At 42.5% G+C, this 19681-nt stretch overlaps 1 protein-coding gene across 3 annotated transcripts in view; it reads left to right on the top strand.

The window, feature by feature from the left end:
- CRMP1 (collapsin response mediator protein 1) overlaps window positions 1-19681 on the top strand; it is a 51531-nt gene that overhangs the window by 20236 nt on the left and 11614 nt on the right. For all 3 annotated transcript variants that reach the window (XM_017824538.1, XM_017824539.1, XM_017824540.1), the window contains 7 exons: window positions 2311-2495; window positions 4070-4234; window positions 9825-9886; window positions 11522-11602; window positions 14573-14641; window positions 16888-17008; window positions 18074-18230. In XM_017824538.1, the coding sequence (XP_017680027.1) occupies window positions 2311-2495; window positions 4070-4234; window positions 9825-9886; window positions 11522-11602; window positions 14573-14641; window positions 16888-17008; window positions 18074-18230 (840 nt within the window). The remainder of the gene's footprint in view (window positions 1-2310; window positions 2496-4069; window positions 4235-9824; window positions 9887-11521; window positions 11603-14572; window positions 14642-16887; window positions 17009-18073; window positions 18231-19681) is intronic.

Raw genomic sequence — 19681 nt, 5'->3', positions numbered from 1 at the left:
ATCCTGAATCCAGTCACATTATCTCCTACTTTCTGTTCTAGTCAGTCAGAATAAAAATAACCTTGAGTGTCAGTGAAGATGAGCCTTCTCTCAGCCTTAATCTTGATGCCAGGGCGAGAGATGAGACAGAGTTCTGACAGGTAGTAATGCAGCAGCATCCACAAAGACCATTTGGTCTCCTGTCACTTGAACATGGATGATTTGAGCTGAATAAGCTGTTACTCAGCCATACACTGAAAATAAGGAGCACTGAGTAATCAGAAAACTTCAGTACATAGTTAACACCCTTTAACTTTGTTAGGGTATGTGTCTTCTTGAATAGATAACTGGTAGATACTGATTGCAGAAGCAAATAAAAATTAATTGCTTTCATATTTTCATGTAGATTTTTCTTTAATATTATTTTCTAAAGGCATGCTAGTTCTTGGATTGCAATGAACACTTTGGACATATTAAAAGAAGATTGGTCATAGTGAATTTTTTTTTTCCAGTTCAGTTTTTTAGCCACACAAATGCTGCACAGAAGTGGAAGGTTGCTCTGGTTAAAATCTTGGGAATGGATTCAACTAACAAAAGTTAGTGTAACACCATTATTATAAGCAGGTCTACCTAACTTCCTGTAAGCACTGAATCTGCTCATCGGTGGAGTGCCTTATGGTATGCCTTTGTGAGTCAGATTTTAAGAGCAGAGCAGCTTCTTGCAGCTTTTGTTTGCACAATTGGATGTGCTGGGCAGCTGCTGGCTTTTGCATACACATCAGTTCCCTGTTTGTCAGGATGTTGTTAACACTGTGCAGCCGTAAACAGGTTGTGACAAGCTCCCAGTGCTCTACATGTTGGTGACTATTAGATGCCAGACGTGGACTTGTATGGCTTCACGCCATGATATTATCAGCTCTCCTGAGAATGCCCTTTTGGATTTGTTCAGTGCTGGATGGCTGAGACCCCAGCTCCAGATGCTGGCAGGGAGTTTGCTCTGATGGCGGTGCTTCCCTCCAACCAAAGCCTGGAGCACTGGAGCCTGGAGCCAAGCTAATGGAGGTGACATTTTTGCATAGCATATGAAACAAATTCTTGACCTCTTGGGGCTATTTATTAACTCTGGTGGTTTGGCCAAATTCCAGTGTGAATAATTATCTCTGTTGTTTTTTTTTTATTCGCTGGTTTTAATTAACAGTTATATTCACTTTTGGTTCTAGCTTGTCTCAATTGGCTGTTAATCAGTTGCTGTGTTTTGATCTGTAGGTGGGAGTTGCATTTTAATATGGGAGAAACAGATTCAGCAGCTCAGATGTCTGGGGTGTTTGTTTAGATGCAGATAAATGTTATTTTATCCCAGAAAAAAGGAAATTAAGACAGGGACTGTGTCTGTAATATGAGATAAACTAAGTGAACTTAAACTACCTTACAGTTATCACTAAGCCCAAATATATTACGGTGTAGTAGTGCAGAGACATGGCTTCCACACAGACCCATCCCTTTCCCTGTTTGGCACCCTGGAAAGCAGACAATAAAAATGCACTGTGGGTTTAAAAGTTAAAGATTAATTTATTAGTAGTTTTGTCCCTGAACACTAAAAGTATTTTGTGAGTATCTGGAGTTTCCTTGATATCAGCATGGAGAAGAGATTAATATTTTTAATAGTGAAAAAAAATATCCCACTTTGAAGACCTGAAGGGAAAAAGATGGCAACAATTAATTTTCATTTTTCCACACAGTTGTGTAGATTGTTTCACTAAGTTTTAACTTGAAGAGGAGGATGGAGAATATGTCACATGGTAGATTAAAGGTGTATGTATTTCTGTATCTTAGGTTATTTAGATTTATTTTGCATAAATTTGCACTTCTTGATGACAAAGTCATTATAACACTTTCTAATGTGCCTTGTGCCTCTGCCACAATTCCAGCTTGCTGTCATATTTGTTCTGTGTTTTTTTGTTTTCATTTAAGAACTTAATATACAAAACTGGAGCCCCCGAGAGAGCATTAAGCGTACATAATTCCGATTGTTTAAAGATAGGAATCATATAAAAAAAATCAATTTTTAATGCTGGTGCATTACAGCTCCTTTATGGGCCACTAGAGTAATGCAAAGTGAGCCAAGCACATGGCTCAGCAAGGCAGCTCTCCTGGACTTTGTTCTGCCAGTGCTGAGCAGGATGGCTGGAGTGGGTGCTTGAGCTTCACCTTTCCTTTGGGGACCTTTCCTCCTTCTGTGTGGCCCCTGGGTTCCTCTCCCCTACATGCCTTGGGTAGCTTTGTGCTCTGTGCTTATTTGTTCAAGTAATACTGGCTTTCCTTGCTGTCCAGGCAAATAGGAGAGAATCTGATTGTTCCTGGAGGAGTCAAGACCATAGAGGCAAATGGGCGCATGGTTATTCCTGGGGGAATAGACGTCAACACTTACCTACAAAAGCCCTGCCATGGGATGACTGCAGTTGATGACTTCTATCAAGGCACAAAGGCAGCACTAGCAGGGGGCACCACCATGATCAGTGAGTACTAGCAATGCTCTCTTCCCAAAACAGGCTGAAGCCTGTGTAGCATGTGTGGGGATAGCTACTGGAGGCTCCATCCTGATTTTATGAGATCTTGAGATCTTCTGCAATGAATCTTCAAATTTTTGGGCACTGTGTTTGAGATCCATTCATCATTTTCGATCAGGGTTGGCCTGAAAATGAACCAACCCTCAGAAAGAAATAGCAGCATGGTGAATTGTCTCTTGGATTTTCCTCTGAAATACAGAACAAGCACTGAGGAGTAAAATACCTACTCTTGGGATTTTTGAAAAACAGTGTAGGTAGTGCTGTAAGTTTATGGCACAGAAAATCTAACGAAGATCTGCTGTTCCCACCTAAGTGCCATTTCAAGGGCTTTGGAAATAACAAGATGCTTATTTAGAAACTTGGAATTGACAGCAAGAATTGAGGAACTCCTTACCAGAGATGTCTTGGAGGAACATCTTACTTGGTGGAAGATAAAATTAATTGTTTATAATTGTTAAAGACCTTTCTTCTGTCTACCAGATGGTGGGACAAGATTTAACTCTTTCCTACTAGCAGTGACTTGGCCTTGGTTAGACTTTGTGAGGCAGTTGTTCAGGTGACGTAAATTGTCGTAGCTTCCTTGTGTGGAGAAGCTTCACAGTGGAGTTTTACTCCCACTGAATTGGGATGTGGCTTTTTTGCTGAGTGGTGTAATCTGTTACCTGTGTTCAGCAGCAGGTATTAGCTGAAAGAATCTCTGGCAATAAGCACAAATTGCATTGCTGTTCATTCCTTTTGTTAATAGTTTTTTCAGTCTCATGTTCTTCAATTGAGGCTTCCTGTGCAGGAATTAGGCTTGCAAATGCCACTGGTAAGCCCATCTTGCTTTGTTTCCCTACTAATTTTCGACCTAGCGATGCGAAGAGAAGTACAATACACATAAGTAGTTGTGTCTTTATGTCAGCAGGTGTTGTGGCATCCTTAGATGCAGAAAGTCGTGAGGCAGTGAAGATGTGTGGTTGCCCGGCATTCAGTCTCCTGTATAGTGTGGCTGAGTGTTTGTGCTCAACGTCGTCCCTGTTCAGACCTTTGGCTGTATTCCCAGTTTTAGCTGCTGAGAAAACATTGAACATCTGCACTGATGTATTGGTAGGGCAGAGTGAGCCAATTCAGTGACTACAAGGCACTGGTTAATAATTGTGCTTACTGCAAAATACATAGAAATGGACACATCAGACAAGAAGTACAGCAAAGTCCAGAGCCTGTGCTCTCTTACAAAACAGTAAAGGGAAAGGCAAATGTTTCCTAAACTGTGAGATGTTTGGCTTGCCCTTTGTGTATCTGTTGATGCTGCACCAAGCATGTTGCCAGACTTACCTTTAATACAAACTGTTCACAAAGTCTGCTGCACTTGAGACAACAAGACCTGACCAACACCTCAAAGGTACAGTCTGCACACGAACTGCCTTCGAGGCTGCTGTTTCCAAGGCTGAGATGCTTGAAGACTGCTTACTCACAGGCACTGAGGAAATCTGAACAGTCTGCATGCTGTCCAGCTAACAGACACTCAATCTCTTTTTCAGTTGATCACGTGCTTCCAGAGCCTGGTTCGAGTTTACTGACCTCCTTTGAGAAGTGGCATGAGGCAGCTGATACCAAATCCTGTTGTGATTACTCTCTGCATGTGGACATCACCAGCTGGTATGATGGGATTCGAGAAGAGCTGGAAGTACTGGTGCAAGACAAAGGTTAGTTAGTGAAATATAGTAATATTTTTTGGTTTTATTGAAATATCATATGGAGGTGAAGTTTCAAATTATTTTAGTGAATGCACAGGCACTGGTTACGCTGCTGTGCACTACCTTGAACTTGTATTTTCACTTGCTGCTGTGTAAAATGGACATAAAGCTTTGTGCTTGTATATAACTTTGTCCAATATAGGCATGGAATATTAAAATGTGTTGGTTGTCATATACAAATGCGTCACTTTGTGCTTGCTTGTTCATGTGAAAATAGGCTCACACATTGCATAGGTATGTTTTATTTGAAGGTAGAACTCAGAGATCAGCATTTAGGATAATCAGCCCAGTCGCCTTAGATGCTCTGTTTAAAGAATGGAGAAAATGAAACATTTCAGGTAGTGGTTCAGATTTTAACTGGACTGGAATCTGTGATTCAGCTGCCTCAAAATTAAGTCCAAATATGAAGAGCACATGTGTCTGTGAAACTGTCACTACAGGCTAGATCTCATTTCTTAGCAATGACTTAGGATAGTTTACTTTAATGCCTGTATTTTTAAAACAGGTTCAAATTGCTAGAAAAAAGGGATGCTAAAGTTAGGTACCTAACACTGAAAAAATGTCCTGATTTTCTCAAGTGCTTCGTCTCCAGTGGCTTTCCCTGAAGTAACTACAAGATGCTTTGTTTCAAAACTTGCCAAAAAAAGGAATCTAAGACACTTCTGGGTTTGACTCAGTTCAATTAAGAGGTGTGATGAGTGATGCTATAGGTTACCCTGCCTGGGCTCCAACTACCGCTCCAGAATAGCGCAAGTGAAACCTCTCATAAGTGCATGTCCATGCATGTCAACTCAGTCTCATATATTGAGGGCATCTTGATGGCATCGGATACCCGTGTGTGGGCAATTGGATCTAGCCTTCAGAAAATACCTAGCTTAGCTCTTGTTCCTTAGAATTTTGCCTGACAGCATGGATTTTTCTTTCCAGAAATATGTATTTTCAAATATTTTTTGCTTGATACTTTCCTTGAAAATGTATGCATATTAATTAGGAAATATTTTCTGAAGTGGTATTCAGTTCCATGGGCAAATCAGAATGACCCTTTTATTGGGAAACTTAAGTGATACGTATATTCAGCATCCTTTGTAATGTGTAGTGCTAGTAATGACTTTGATAGTACATTTCTCCATAAAGAGAATCTTTCACATCCAAGTAGAAAAACAAAGCAAAATGCTGTTTTTGAGTGAGCAATTTTTTGCTGAGTTGCCATGGAGGTGCAGTCACCTAGGGGAGTTTATCCCATATCACTGGATGCTGGCAGTTCCTGTGCTGTATAACCAGATTTTAGGCACTTCAGTCAGCAAGACTGCACATAATTTAGAGAAACTGCAGCTGGTCTTACAAAGCTCTATAATATAGGTGATTTTTACAAGGTGATGACATCTGTCAACACTGGTTGTGCCAAACCTGTGCTATTTCCCTGCTATCAACATTAACGTGAATCTGCTGCTGTGCATTAGCTGAATGTACTCTCAGGCAAGTATACTGTGCCTCATTTCAAAGGCTGGATACTATTTTCCAGAGCTCCTGGATCACAGGTGGCTCAGCACTCCCAAATTTGCCTGAGGGCTTACAGTAAAAGCTCGATGCAGATAGTTAGTTTAATAGTCTTCTCCAAGTATTGAAATGTGAGTTTTCAATATAAATCTGACCTGCCTTTTAGTTGTCAGGGGAAGCAGGAATCTGTTCATTGGTTCTGAACTGGGATGCATAATGGGGCCTTGGTGGCTTCTTTAGTGGCAAGAGCATTAGGAGGTCATCTTTGTTCTCACAGCTGCAGCAGTATATCTCAGGCAGTCAGTGTGAATTACTCTCATGTTTTAGGAGACACAAGGTGAGGATGAGTATAAAAGCGCAAGCACAATGTGAAATATTTCAGTGTGGCAAGGGCTTTCAAATTAACGGGTAATATTTCCTGATAATTGGAAACATTTGAGCCAGCTGGTGCAAATAGACTTGATGTCACTGGAGTGACCCCGGTTTTCATCAGCTGGAAATCTGGACTGAATTTGTTCTCGGCTGATTGTGGGTGAGGTAGCTGAGTGACAGGGATCAGCTCACTGCGTTTCAGTGCTGCACGTGCCTAATGCAATCAGCGTGACTAACAGGGGAGCTCACAGAGTGGCTGTTGAGGTGCCTTGTCATGAGGTATAATTGAACAATTAATCAGTTTTAACTCAATACAAAGCTAATTTAAGGAGACGGAGGCTTTGGAAGGGCCTGGAGATTTTGTAGCCCCAAATGCTGATTATAAAGACTCAGGCTTGTAGCATTTCAGCAGCTATTTTGGGATTGGGCTTCTCCAATATATGCAAAGGAACAACTGCCTGAAATAGCTGACAGTTCAGGGCCTCACTGGTTGGTTTGACTTTGTCACTGTTCAAAAAAGCTTGTAGTTCTGCCTATAAAAGTTGAAGAGGGTTCTATTGAGTACTCCTGGTGTGAGGGAAGTAGGACATAAACAAGAATGTAGCATGTAACAGATGTTAAGCATTAAGGTCAATAGTCCATGGACAAGGGCTTTTGAAAAGCTGCATAATTCCAATGAGTAGGTCAAGACACCAGACCAAGGCAAAGAGTCTAATCTTGGATACCTGTATATGTAACTTTGTGCTGTCTGTCTTGGTATCTGGTATAGGTACTCTCTTTGCAAGGCAGGATGGTTTGCACCATCCTTCCTGTTAGCTGTAAGGGCAGCCCACGAGATGTTTTTCCACTGTGTGTGTGTCTGAGGTGGCAGCTGAGGGCCTGATTGTGTGTTTGCTTGGGAGAACTCTGCTTCTGCAGTGTGGTAAGGAGCAGGCTCAAGATCCTATGGTGGGATCCCAGCTGGGGTCCTTTCTGTTCTTACTGATTTCAAGGAGAACGTTAAACAGAGTGGGAGCAAAACTTGTCATTTTACCAAGGTCAGAATAGGGCCTAAGAAGATACAACAAACGCAGTAAAAGAAAAGATGATGAAAATATGTATTACTTGGGTCAGTGTGTGTCTTCCAACCACAGTACTCAGAGAAAGCTGTCTTATCTCCTGCAGGACTGTGATTAAATGAATTACCTTTGTCTAGATCCTACTGGATAAGGGAGAGCAATAGATAACCCAGCTCTTTGCTTACAGTGAGATGTGCATGAGAGGATTCAGTCCTATGCCATCACTGAGGCTAGTCAGCATGGCTTGGGCCAGCCCTAACACACCTCTCATTGCTTTGTGTGTGCAAGGTGGCTCCAGGGTGCAGCTGACATCTGAGATGTGGGGTGGGCTTGGGGAGAGAAAATGGAGCTTTTCCTCCAAGGCAGGTAGGACTGATGTTCTGGGAGCTGCTATGTTCAGTCAGAGGGAGACAGGACTGAAGGCATGAGGCTGCAAGCACTGGCTCCAGGGAAGGTGTAGTCAAGCTTAGGTTTTAAAATAGGAACATACTGAGTACTTCGCAACTGTAAGGATGAATAGATGGAAGGATTACAGTTAGTAAAGGACACGTGTGTTTTCTGAGAACTTGATAAATGGGAAAACAGGAAGAAAGGATGGGTTTATAGGCTGACAGGGCTCCATGTTTCAGGCTGAATTTGCTCAGAGTTGAAGTCATCAAGGAGTGGCCAGCTCCTGCTTTGTATTTTCTCTCTGAGCTACCTGGACTTTGCAGGAAGACATAATACTAGAGATCATTTCAGCGTTTTATCCTGCATGTATCCTGGGGTATTTTAGTCCTCTAATTGCAAATAAATTCTGTGTGTGTGTGTGTGTGTGTGTGTGTGAGCAGCCATACCCTCTGCCTGAGGATGTATTTGTTCATTCTGGACTCATGGAGTTATATCTTCATCAGAAAGCCTTATTCATTTTGTGTAGATAACATAAATAACATGAACAGATCTCTTTCTTTCTGTTCTTGCCCCAGGAAGCAAAGTTTTCATCACGGCCATTTTGAAATGCAGCACACACAGCTTAGACAGTTGAGAATTTACTTTTCTTTTAAGTCAGAAAACTTCTGAGATTGGTCCCTGTACCAAACTGAGGTTCTTGTCAGTAGACTAAAGAGGAAGGCAAATTTATACAGTAATATGAATTCATAGATATGGAAATTATATTTTTGTAGAAGATGTTTGTAATTCTTGTTCCATTAGAATACAAAGCTGTATAAATGACTGAATTTTTGAAATAAATAGCAAAACTTTTAGGGATTTGAATACAGTTGGTTCTTGGCAGCCAACACTCAACACTAGCATTTCTTATGATTTCTAAAATTTGAAGCTGTCATTTTCCATGGTTTGGTGTGACCGCCAACATAAATCCTTCTGTCTTTGGAAGGTGGAAGGAGAGGTGTGGCGAGCTGCTTGTAAAGCTGGTTTCAGGCTTTGTTTCCACTCCTTCCCAGTGTCTACCATCAGCTAAACTGGGTACTTTGGGCAGTGAGGTAAAGAAAAAGGTAGTCTGTAAGCACATTCAGATACACAGTTCCTACATATTCTCAGCACTTTGGAGGAACTTAACTAGAAGTTTTATCCATCAAAAAGAACAGTTTAGGTGTGCAAGTTTCGAGCTGGCTTCCCGCCAAGTCTCCGAAACTTGACAACAGAGTCTGCTTCCTAGAGAGGGAAGGAAAAAAACCAAGCAGCCAAAGCTATTGCAAAAATATATATTTAACATATGAAACAGATATATACAGTGAGAATATTATATACCTATAACCCCAGAAACCCTAAATAGCTTCCTAAAGGGAAGAGGGGAAGGGAAAAGGGAAAAAGGACAAAATAGGACGAAAAGGGACAAAACCAAAACAGGTATGCACAATCTAAAAACCCGGTAACCAGCAAACTGAAGAACTGGCAAAATCTCACCACTTCCCTTGATAGAAGCAGGACAGCTGGACACGGCCCAGCACTGTCCCCTCACGCGTGGCAGACAACAGCAGTCGCTGTAGGCCTCAGCTCCAGATAAGCAAGACCGAGACAGGGACCCACCGTTCTCGAACCTCGCCGGAAAGGAAGAGAGCGAGGTCCCTCCTGTTGACTTTATTTATACCTCAAGTTACGTAAAGGAGTAGCATGGAATACTTCCATGGTCACCTTCCTAGTGCCTTCCTGGTTAGAAGCTGGTCTCCAGGAAGGCCTAGAGTGAAAACTATCACATTAGGTCAAGCTGAAATGTTTTCCTGATTAGCTGAGGAAACCTAAAAAGAAAACCAGTGATTTTGTGGTTTTCAGAAACAGAACCTTATGCAAGGTGTTTCAAACTTCACAAACTTTGCCTGCTTGCTTTAGCCGCCATCACTTGTCTGTGATTTGGCTGCAAGCAGTCCTGTTTGCAGTGGTGGCTGGGTTGCTCCAGGGCTGAAGACAGGCAATCCACAGCATCCAACGAATTCCCCCAGGAAAGATGGCATCTAGTCCTAGCAGCTGTAATGCCATTGCTTTGTTTTTGGCAATCACTGGTGAAAAGCCTAGTCCAGACGTACTCTATGACTTATTTTTCCTGAAAGTTTTGTTTGAATACAGTTTAAGAATCCACTTACATGGCAACACCTTTAAATTTTGTCTTGGAACAGGTGTGAACTCTTTTCAAGTCTACATGGCATACAAAGATCTCTATCAAATGTCCGACAGCCAGGTATTGCTCTCAATGCTTTTCGTTGCTATGATCTGCCCTCTCTTTCTCATCTCCCAACATGTGAAGAGTTGCTGAGGTGGAATCCCAGAGAAACATTCCCACTGACCTGAGTGGGACTGGGGGAAATGTGCAGTGAGACTCTTCTCTTTGGAGCGTCGGTGCTGAGCTGTGGAGAACAACTGCATGTGTTTCTTCAAGTGTATGATATTCACCTTCTCAAGCAGTTTTCTAGTGTCTCCCAACATTGCAGCTGCTTAGACCTGCTCAGGATTTCACTCATTTTATTTTGCAGTAATCTTTCAAGAACTCTAGGTCAGAGTGGGAGAAAAAGATGAAGCACTTGAGGCTTTTTGAGGTTTTTGAGGCAGTTTTGAGGTTTCAAGAGCTTCTTGGTTGCTGCGAGCAGTTAAATGGAGTTGCTCTTTGGGGGAGGTGGCCTTTTCTCATTAGGGCTGGAGATAACAATGAGCTTGTTTGTCCAGAGCTCATTACAGATTCCAGACTCTTCAGCTTTCCCATTCATATGTATCAGGCCACTGTAAATGAACAATGGCATCTGTTAGTAATAATAATGTTTGCTTATTCAGTTGAGAAAATGTTTCTTTCTTACTTATTCCCAGAGCTACAGCTCTTGGTCTCTTAAAATAACTGTTACACCTCCAATACATGTGCTTTTAATTGGAATTTTAGACATAATAATATATAAATATTTTCTGAGAGGCAGTGCCTGTTAAATTCAACTCCCTGTTGGAATTATCAGGAGAAACACATCAAAATGTTTAATGTGTGGCTGGACTAATGGCTGTTACCTTAAATGCTCATGTTGCAAGCTGTGTATTGCAACCCATTCAATGCCCTAGTGCAAAAGTGGACACTGAAGAGACTGTGTCTTCAGTATTTGATCTGTGCTTGAAAACTGGTCTCTCCCGTGTTACTGAAGTCTGGTTTAAACAAGGAACACATTAGCTGAATACCTTTTGGAAAGGAAGCTGTATTTCAGTAGATCTGTGCTCAGAAATTACTAGTAAAAACAACAGGATCAACTATTGCCCTTCTTTATGGATGGGTTTTGACTCTTAGAAAGCAATTTTTAAAAAAAGAATGCTCTAGAGAAAATACTGCAACTTCTAATTGCAGAATGAAAGATGTTGGTGAAAGTTCAACAATGTCTGCTCTAGTAAGATGGTGCAAAATGCCTGCCCTTCAGAAAAGAGGTATTCTAGGTGTACTAAAAGTGTCTGTAGTGCATGAGGGTAATTCTATTTTACGTTTGCTAAAACTGCAGAAAGTAGACTCACTAAACTTCGACCTGTGTGGGAGGGCATGACAAGGCAGCTCTGCAATGCAGGAGCTGGGGCAGACTCTGTGTCCCAGGGAAACCCAGCCTTGCTTGGGGCTGTACACCCTGTCTTGGTGCAGAAGGGCAGAAGTTTGTCCTCTGGGCAAGCTGGTGTGTACAGGGGTGAGTAAGTCAACACCAAACAGTGAAGCTCAGGGTCTGAAAAGAGATAATGTGCTATTCACTGAGGTAATTACCAGCATAGAAGGTATGAAACTAGGTGAACAGAGAGGTCTGAGTATTAAGTAATGTGTTTTCCTTATTCAGCAGTGTTTCCTTCTTTATACTACCTGCAGCTTTATGAAGCCTTTACCTTTCTAAAGAGCCTTGGGGCTGTTATCCTGGTCCATGCTGAAAATGGAGACTTGATAGCTCAGGTGAGTGAACTGTCATTTTTATTTCACTTTGTGAGATGATTCCTTCTGAATCTAGCAGATACAAGTGAAGCAGAACAATGTAAAGCCTTTTTCAAAGGTTTTGGGGGCAAAAAGTGGAGCTGAAAAGCTTTATGCTAAAGTCTCTTGCTGCAGCTATCAGTGTAAGCAGCACGGTGAATTTGCAGTGGGTATTAAAGCTCACAGACCTATTTATTTTTGAGAATATTCTTATAAATCTTTGAAGCTTGCGAATAAGAAGTACTGTGTTCTTCTAAACATTTCCGAAATGTGTGTTTATATGTAATCCATGCTCTTTGAAGATGCATCTCAGAACAAGGAAACTGGGCTCCAATGCAGTATGTTCCGTAAAACGTCCTGGATCCCCAGTGCAGACTTTGCAGGTCAGGTCCCTCGGGGTCGCTGCTGTCCTCGCACTAAAGTGTGCTCTGATCTGTGCCACGGCACATCAAAAGAGGTAACTCAAGGACAGCTGTCGATAGCAAACCTCCCACTGGTCTTTCAGAGGCAGGATTCCCCTCTAAAACAGGGTGGGTGGGTTTGGGTGGGTGTTGTTGTGACTTTATACATTTATGACGAAAGAATATTTTGAGGCTGTTGCAGAGATGTCTTGTTCCTCTGATCCCTTGTACGTGCATTGAGCCCCTCTTAGGTCTGTGAGGCTCTGAGTGAGCCATGTGATTTATCTGCTGAGCTGCTTATCTGCTGGCTTATCCGCTAAGGATGAGGCTGCAGGACTGACAAGGAAATTACAATAGGTAAAGCTGTCTTTGAGATCTGGACAAGGGAACTCACCTTGTCTCATGGCTAAGGGAGAACCTCAAGGGATTATTTGAGGAGTTGGGCAGTGTGTAAAGACTCTTGCCTTGAGTGTATTTTGTTTTTCCGTCTGTGGGGTTCTGTCCCCTATCTGCCTGGTTAGAATTTACCCCCTTTGAGAGCTGCCTTTCAGTTTTGAGTTTGGCCAAAATAACCACTGGGATCAAAAGTTACTAGTAAGGAGTCAACAGGCACATACAGTGCAGTCATGTCTTTCCCCCACTGAAACCAGGTGAAAACCCTCATTGGGATTCAAGAGAGAAAAAACCCCTGATTTCTCATGAAGTTTAGAGTGATTTAAAACTACTAAATACATAATATATAGTTTTAATACAACATAAAATATCAAATAGAATGAAAATTAATAATAAGAAACACGATTAAGTCAATATTACTGTAGGAATGGCAAAATAATACAAATCAAATGGCACCTGTTATGTTTTGATACATTCCCCATTAAAATCAAGGCGCACTCGTGGAATTGCATTTCTGATAGAAATCTATTTCAGTTACATTTTTCTCTGATCAGCCCTAATATACTGCCATGGGATATGAACATGCAGAACAGAAAAATTATTAGGAAAAGAAGAAGTAGTAAATAAATGTAAATTATGTTATATATCAACATATTTCTTCACCACTGCCATGTCTCACACAATCAGTCTTTCCTTATGCTTTTATTTAGAAGGATTATTTGAATACTAAAAGGAAAGCTGCCTGCAGGTAGTTTTTTCAGGACTGCCCTGCATGAAAATACAAATTTAATCTTATCAAACAAATATTCTATTTCATTAGCACTGTCTAATCCTCTTACAGTGGGTGATTTTATCATATAATCTGATTTTATGACTTTCTTCAAGATGCAAATCTATCCTGTTTTGTGTAGCTATTCTGTACCAACTTGCTATTTTTTTATATGGCTCTAACTTCATAATTTGCTGTATTTTAATTATCTGAAGGCTTTAACTGGCACTGTTTAGAGCCATTGCGTTAGTGATGCAGAACAGCTGTTTTAAAATTACCTATGAAACCTTATGTTTTTCTAACCACAATATTCTTACACATTCAGATTAATACATTCCTGTTAATGCCTCTTCAGCCTTGATTGATTGCAGCAAAGGCTAAAGTATATGTAAACGTTAACTTCCTCAGGTTTTACTGGAGTCTGTTGGTAATGTGTGAGTTTTTCCCCCTCAGGGACCTGGGATCAAATATTTATTAGATGACACATTCAAGTATGTTTGGTAACTTCATCCTGGTCTCTAGGGGACATTTATCTGTGTCACAGAGTCATTACATGGTAGAACTGGGCTCATTAGAGCCCTGCGGGCAGGGCAGGGCAGGGCAGGGCAGGACAGGGCAGGAGGTACATCAGCAGCTCTGGTCCCACTTCTGCTCTGCTGTCAAGCCTGGACCAACCTCAGATCAGAAGAAGTTGATCACTATTTTCTGCAATAAGGGAGATTTGTTCCAATACCACTGCTTGGCCTTAAATTAAGTGAAGCTTTTTGTCTATTTAAAAAAAAATTATCCCACTGCTGTGAAGCTGGATAGCCCAGAATTTTTTTTTGACAAATCCCCATTGGTCCTAAGATGGGCTTTTTGGTGTGGACACAGCGCCCTTGCAACTGGAGCACAATTTTAGTGATTCACTGTGTAGGAAAAAAGTGTTACAGAGAGCTGAAAGTGTCAGCAATGCTGAAAGTTTAAGAAAGGTAACAGTGCTTTGTGGATTGCAGCTAGAGAGGAACTTGGGCAAGTAAAGAAGGAATCACAGGGTGGAAGTACCTGTAGTTACTGTTTAGTGTATTGGTTAAAGCCCGTTCCCTGAGCTGGTGTCTTGGTGTCAAGCAAGATTTTCTGGAGGGCAGAGGGGATTTACGGTGGTGGAGCCCAATGGCTGGAGGCACAAATATTCTCTATCACACAGTGGAGACCTGTGTTGGCTGTGCTGGGTGGCATGGGACCAGTTTAGAGCCAGTGTTTTCAGTGTTCAGAGGGCTTATGCAGCTGCGTTTACACAGACTTTAAAAGGGGCAGTCAGACAATATGGCTGTTATTAATCTCCCTGAGGATGCTGGGTGCAAGGGTTTCATCCTGGAGCTGTGTCAGCATTTATCTCTTGCATTCCAGGAACAAAAACGTATTCTGGAGATGGGAATCACCGGGCCTGAGGGACATGCCCTGAGCAGGCCCGAAGAGGTAAGAAACTTCACTTATTTTGTTGTTTGTGGAAATATTTTGTCGAACATGTAGTATCAGAGCTTGGTTTCTGTACGTGCAGATGATAGATGGGTGAATTGGGGAAGGCAGCAGTCTGCTTCTCCCACCTCCTCTTCCAGTATTGTTCAAAGCCTGAAAAGTCCAGGTCCTTTCAGCTTGTTTGTTTGCCTGAAAAACCCTTTTGATGCTGCAGCAGGTGGGTTCCCTCAGTCCAGGGATGAGTGTGTCCTTGTACACTCAGGAGTTGCAGCTCCTGCTGCCCTGGGAATGGGTGTGCATGTATTTTTTAAGTGTGACCTTTGTGTTTTGATTTGTGATGACAAAAAAATTGGGCTTATCGGGGTAAAAATCAGCAGTGCAGCTTGAGGATTAGGCTTTGGAGTAACTGCATTTATTGAAATGCTTTGACTGAAAACCTCCTATAGGTTGCATATGTACATATATACCATCATCATGGCTAGGCTTCGCGAACGAAGATCCGGGAAGGCTCCATCCACACTTGCCACAGGCACGCTGGTGGCTTATGAGGCCAATACGTGACAGACATATCCGATTGCAAAAGGCACAGCAGAAAGACTCCTTAGATGGTGTATTCTGCAATACACGGTTCTTTCTGCGTTGCCTTTTTTTTTTTTTTTTTTTTTTTACATATATACCATGCATATGCACATACCTACATATAAATCTACTTCCCTGCTGGCAGACACTTTGGTGGCAGAAATGCAGGTGTAGAAATGCAAATGCATGAGAATGGAAAGATGCTGTGAGGCAGCTCATTTTATGCAACTCCTTTATAATAAAATCCAGGCTCTGGTTTGGATCATCTCAAGCATCTGGAAAGGGTTTATTTAATGAGAAGGAAAATGTGAAGAAATGAGAGTGTCCCTTAATGTATATGCAGTTCAGACCGTTAATGGGGTAGTGGAGAGTGGTAGTGGGAAGTGACTGCTTTCCTTGAAGACTAAAGAGATGAGGTCCTGGGGATTTGAGGCTAAACTTGAAGAGATTGTTGTGGTTTGCAGATCTTTATATAACCTCTCCCCAAGGCAAAAGGAATCAGCTTAATTGGTCGCATTCTTCTATTGAACTGTTTATGTACTTTTCCATTTTGCTGTTTAACTTCCACCTAAATTATTTTGATAGAATTGAGTTGTTTCCTTTTGATGAGAACAAGAGCCTAAGGGAAATCTTCATTTGCAGTTTCCTAGAAAGGAATTTTGCATCTTTCTGACCATGCATCTAGTCTGCCTCAGCCCCAGTGCTGAGGTACAAAGGCCCTACCTCCTTCCCTGCTCTTCTGAAGGTGCATTTGGGGCTTCCAGAGCAAATGTTGTGATAAAAGTCCTCGGACAACCTAAGGTGACAGTCTGATTTAGGGAAAAAAACTGTGAAGGATTAAGCTGTGTGGTTTTGGAAGGCCTAAGTTGCTCAACTTTTCTAGCACAACTCTTGGAGAGAAATTTCTGTACCATTGAGTCAGTATTTTCAGTCACAACAGGGTCTTAGGTATTAAAATGCCAATACTGTGAGTTCATCTGGGAAGCATCTGGTATAAAACTGATGGCTGGGGAAAGGAGTCTCCAGAGCTGCTGGGGAACGCTGCTTCTCCATCTGAAGATGCTTGCTTTGTGTGCCTACGTCCCAGATGGCTCCCTGGGAGGAGACTGCCTTTACACTTGCTGACAGAGGGGACTTACTGGGCAATGCTTCAAAGGTTTTTTTGGATTATGGGCTAAATTCAGTCCATAGTGCTGAAGTTGCTGTTTGAGAATACTTTACGTTTGCTATCATCATTATGTAAAGATTAGGGTAAGCTGCCAGGGAGAGCTCAGAGGTTGTCTTTGAGCTGGGGCGAAGTTTCTTGCTTCATTCTCATTCCAGCTGCAGAGTAGGAGTCTGAAGCAAAAAGGTGGGAGGGAGGTAAGGAAGAGCTGCATCAGCTGCTTGGACATGACCTTTCCTGGTGTGCAGAGAGCCAGGAAGCTGTGTTTGTGCTGGGGCAGCTGTATGCTGCTAGTGACTACAGCCTGGCTGTGGTTACTGCTAGCATGAAGTGTTTGAGGCTGGGTTAGCTCCCTGTTTCCCAGCACTGTGTCTCTCTCCATGGAAGAAGCAGAACGAACCCCTGAAGAGTTGTTGCTGAACAGAGATATGGCTCAGTCTTCCAGTTCATTTTTTCTTCAGACTGCTTTTTCAGTTAACTTTTTCCTCCTTGTTTTCCTCAGCTTGAAGCAGAAGCAGTTTTCCGTGCCATCACTATTGCCAGTCGAATAAACTGCCCAGTGTACATCACCAAGGTGATGAGCAAGAGTGCAGCTGATATCATTGCACTGGCCAGAAAGAAAGGTAAGTGTCTTCCTTTTCTTCCCCAAACTTGTATTTTTTTTGTTGAATAGAAGCTTAGTGAAAAAAACTGTACATCTTGACCTCAATGACAGGCAATAGGGAGACGTTATCAAAGAATGGTAGCACCATCACACTCTAAATATTTATGGCTGGGAAAGATAAGGGGAAATCCTTTTAGATTTTTCAGTTGAGAAACTCTCCCCTTGAGGATCGCATTGTAACTCTTCTGGAACCTTTTTTCCCTTTTACTTTTTCCCTAGACTGCTGTATCTCCATTTGTGAGAAGGGGATACTTTATTTCTAACAGGGTCTAGCACATCCTCCATGCCAGTATTTCAGGTTGTTACCCTCTGAGGGGTGGCTTGGGCAGTGACCCTGCTCTTAGAGAAGCCTGGGGCTCGCTCCTAGCCTTGCTGCTGGAGGTTGACTCCCCCAGAAGTGCACTGTGGGCCAATCCTGCTTACTGGGCCCATAGTGGAATCTAGGTTACAAAGCAGCCAAGAAGGACTTGCGAGCCTGAAGGCAGCTGCTTTTGAAGCTGCATTTGCAAGTAAGGACTGTTCTGCTGGTTGGTGCTACAGAGCTCGTGAGCAATACGGAGAAGCCAAAGAGCAAATTATCGTCTTGATGTTTGTATTCTTGGAGACTTGGAGTGTGGTGCTGGGGACCATCTGCTGCTATCTGCTGGTGCTGTGCCCAACCTGGGAGTAGTAAAAAGGCATCTGTCTGCTGAAGGATCCACCACCCAATGCACTCCAAATTGGAGCAACAGAGAGAACGTGGCTGTGATTAAAACAGTACAAATTAAAACCAGGTCTGAACTGTCTCCTTCTGGATTAGAAAGAGAGATTTGTAAATACGCTGATCAAAAGCATGTGTAGCTCAGAGAGACTCCTTATTAATTTTTTATCACATAGACAACACCAGGGCTGCCTAATTTTCTGGGAGCTACGCGGGCTGTGTAGCAGTGTGTGAATTATACATGGCACATGCAGCAAGCAATGTAACTTGCTGAAGAAGAGAGTGGGTTGTAATTAGTTCCTAAATATCCTTGCTTTCTCCAAGGTCCTCTTGTTTTTGGAGAGCCGATCACTGCCAGCTTGGGCACAGATGGGACACATTACTGGAGCAAAAACTGGGCCAAGGCTGCAGCTTTTGTGACCTCACCACCTCTGAGCCCTGATCCTACCACTCCAGATCACTTAAATTCCCTCTTAGCATGGTAAGACTCTCATTTTTTTTTACAGGCTGACGGTGAGGCAAGTCCAAAAGCCATATGGGATGAAGCATCTATGGATCAGTTTTCTTTAGACCAGTCTTGTACATGAAGCACCGGAGAAGGAGCATAGAAAACCAGGGATAGTTATATCCTTATGCTTAGCCTGTCAGTCAGGCGAGCAGTCATGGACACTCCATGGTTAGCTTGATAGAGAGGCAACTGCTGGCTATTCAGGAATTAATTCTTCTCTTTCTGTTTTTCATGTGATTCCTAGTTGTACAACTAGATAGTCAGGACTTTGAACTGGCTTTCTCTCTAGATCTCTGCTTTCTTTAGCTGAATTGTTAATCTATGATGAGATGGCATCCTCACTGTCCAGCATAAGCACCAGTATGGTGGATAGACCCCCATCTGTGAGACAAGACTCAGTGCTAAGCCCCAGTCATATGTGGCAAGCAGAGCCCCTGAAATGAGGGTTGTCCCTGAACGCAGAGATACCTAGAACTGAGAAAACTTTCCTGGGCCAATTTTTGTCAAAGCTGGTGTGGGGTTCTGAAAACTGGCTTGTCCTAAACTGACTTGTATTTGTAGTAGAGTTCTGTGGTTTTTCCTCCTGCATATTGAAAACTTCTGACTTGGTAGTTTGTCTTCATCTGGGATAGACCAAAATCATAGAAGTTTACTTGTGTTTAGTTCTTGCAGCCTTGTTTTTACCTTTAGCTTCCCTTCTGTCTTTTTAGGCTCAGGGGTCCTCAAGCTGGAAGACAGCAAAGATGAGGGGTACATGTAGAGCAGGTTTGTCAGGAGAAAGAGGCCAGAGTGGATTACAAGGAGACTGTCAGGGACTTGGTTGGAGACACACGGGAGACTGAAGGCCATCACTTGACAGGATGGGGATGTGGGCTGACTGCCTTGAGGTTGGCAGGGAAAGTTTAATCACTAGAGAGGTGAAAGGAATGAGGACAGCAGAGGGAGAAGCGTCTTTCTCATATAGAAGACATCACCAGTGCCTTGCCAAAAACCCAGACTGTAAACCCATCTCTGAAAGTATTTTCTGGCTGTAGCCAACTGTGGGTCTCCTTTAGCTTAAGCAAAAGACCATCTGCTCTGAAATGATACAGAAATTCACAGCTGAAGTCCCACTGGGATAGATTGCTAGGGCTGGAGTGATGAACTCAACTTACCATTCAAAACCTTATTTAACTCCTTACCTTTTGTCTCCCCTTTCTGGGGTTTCCAATGCTCTAGACAGTACAGTAGAATTTGAACCTTAAAAGTTACCCGTTGGTCTTCAGAAAACTTTTCCTCCATGTGACTAACAGGCACGTAATGTGGCTGGCAGTGCCAGTGTGGCTGGTAAAGCCCTGGCATGTGAAATTCTGATGCCCTGGAGCTGGATGGGCACATACGTGTGATGGGAAGCTGCTGTCAGTCAGTGCCAGTGCTGTGGGGTA

The sequence above is a fragment of the Lepidothrix coronata genome, unplaced genomic scaffold (genome assembly GCF_001604755.1).
Source record: "Lepidothrix coronata isolate B3197 unplaced genomic scaffold, Lepidothrix_coronata-1.0 Scaffold111, whole genome shotgun sequence".
Classification (NCBI taxonomy): domain Eukaryota; kingdom Metazoa; phylum Chordata; class Aves; order Passeriformes; family Pipridae; genus Lepidothrix; species Lepidothrix coronata.
Note: the sequence above shows the minus strand (reverse complement) of the source record. Positions and strands in the feature narration are given on the sequence as shown.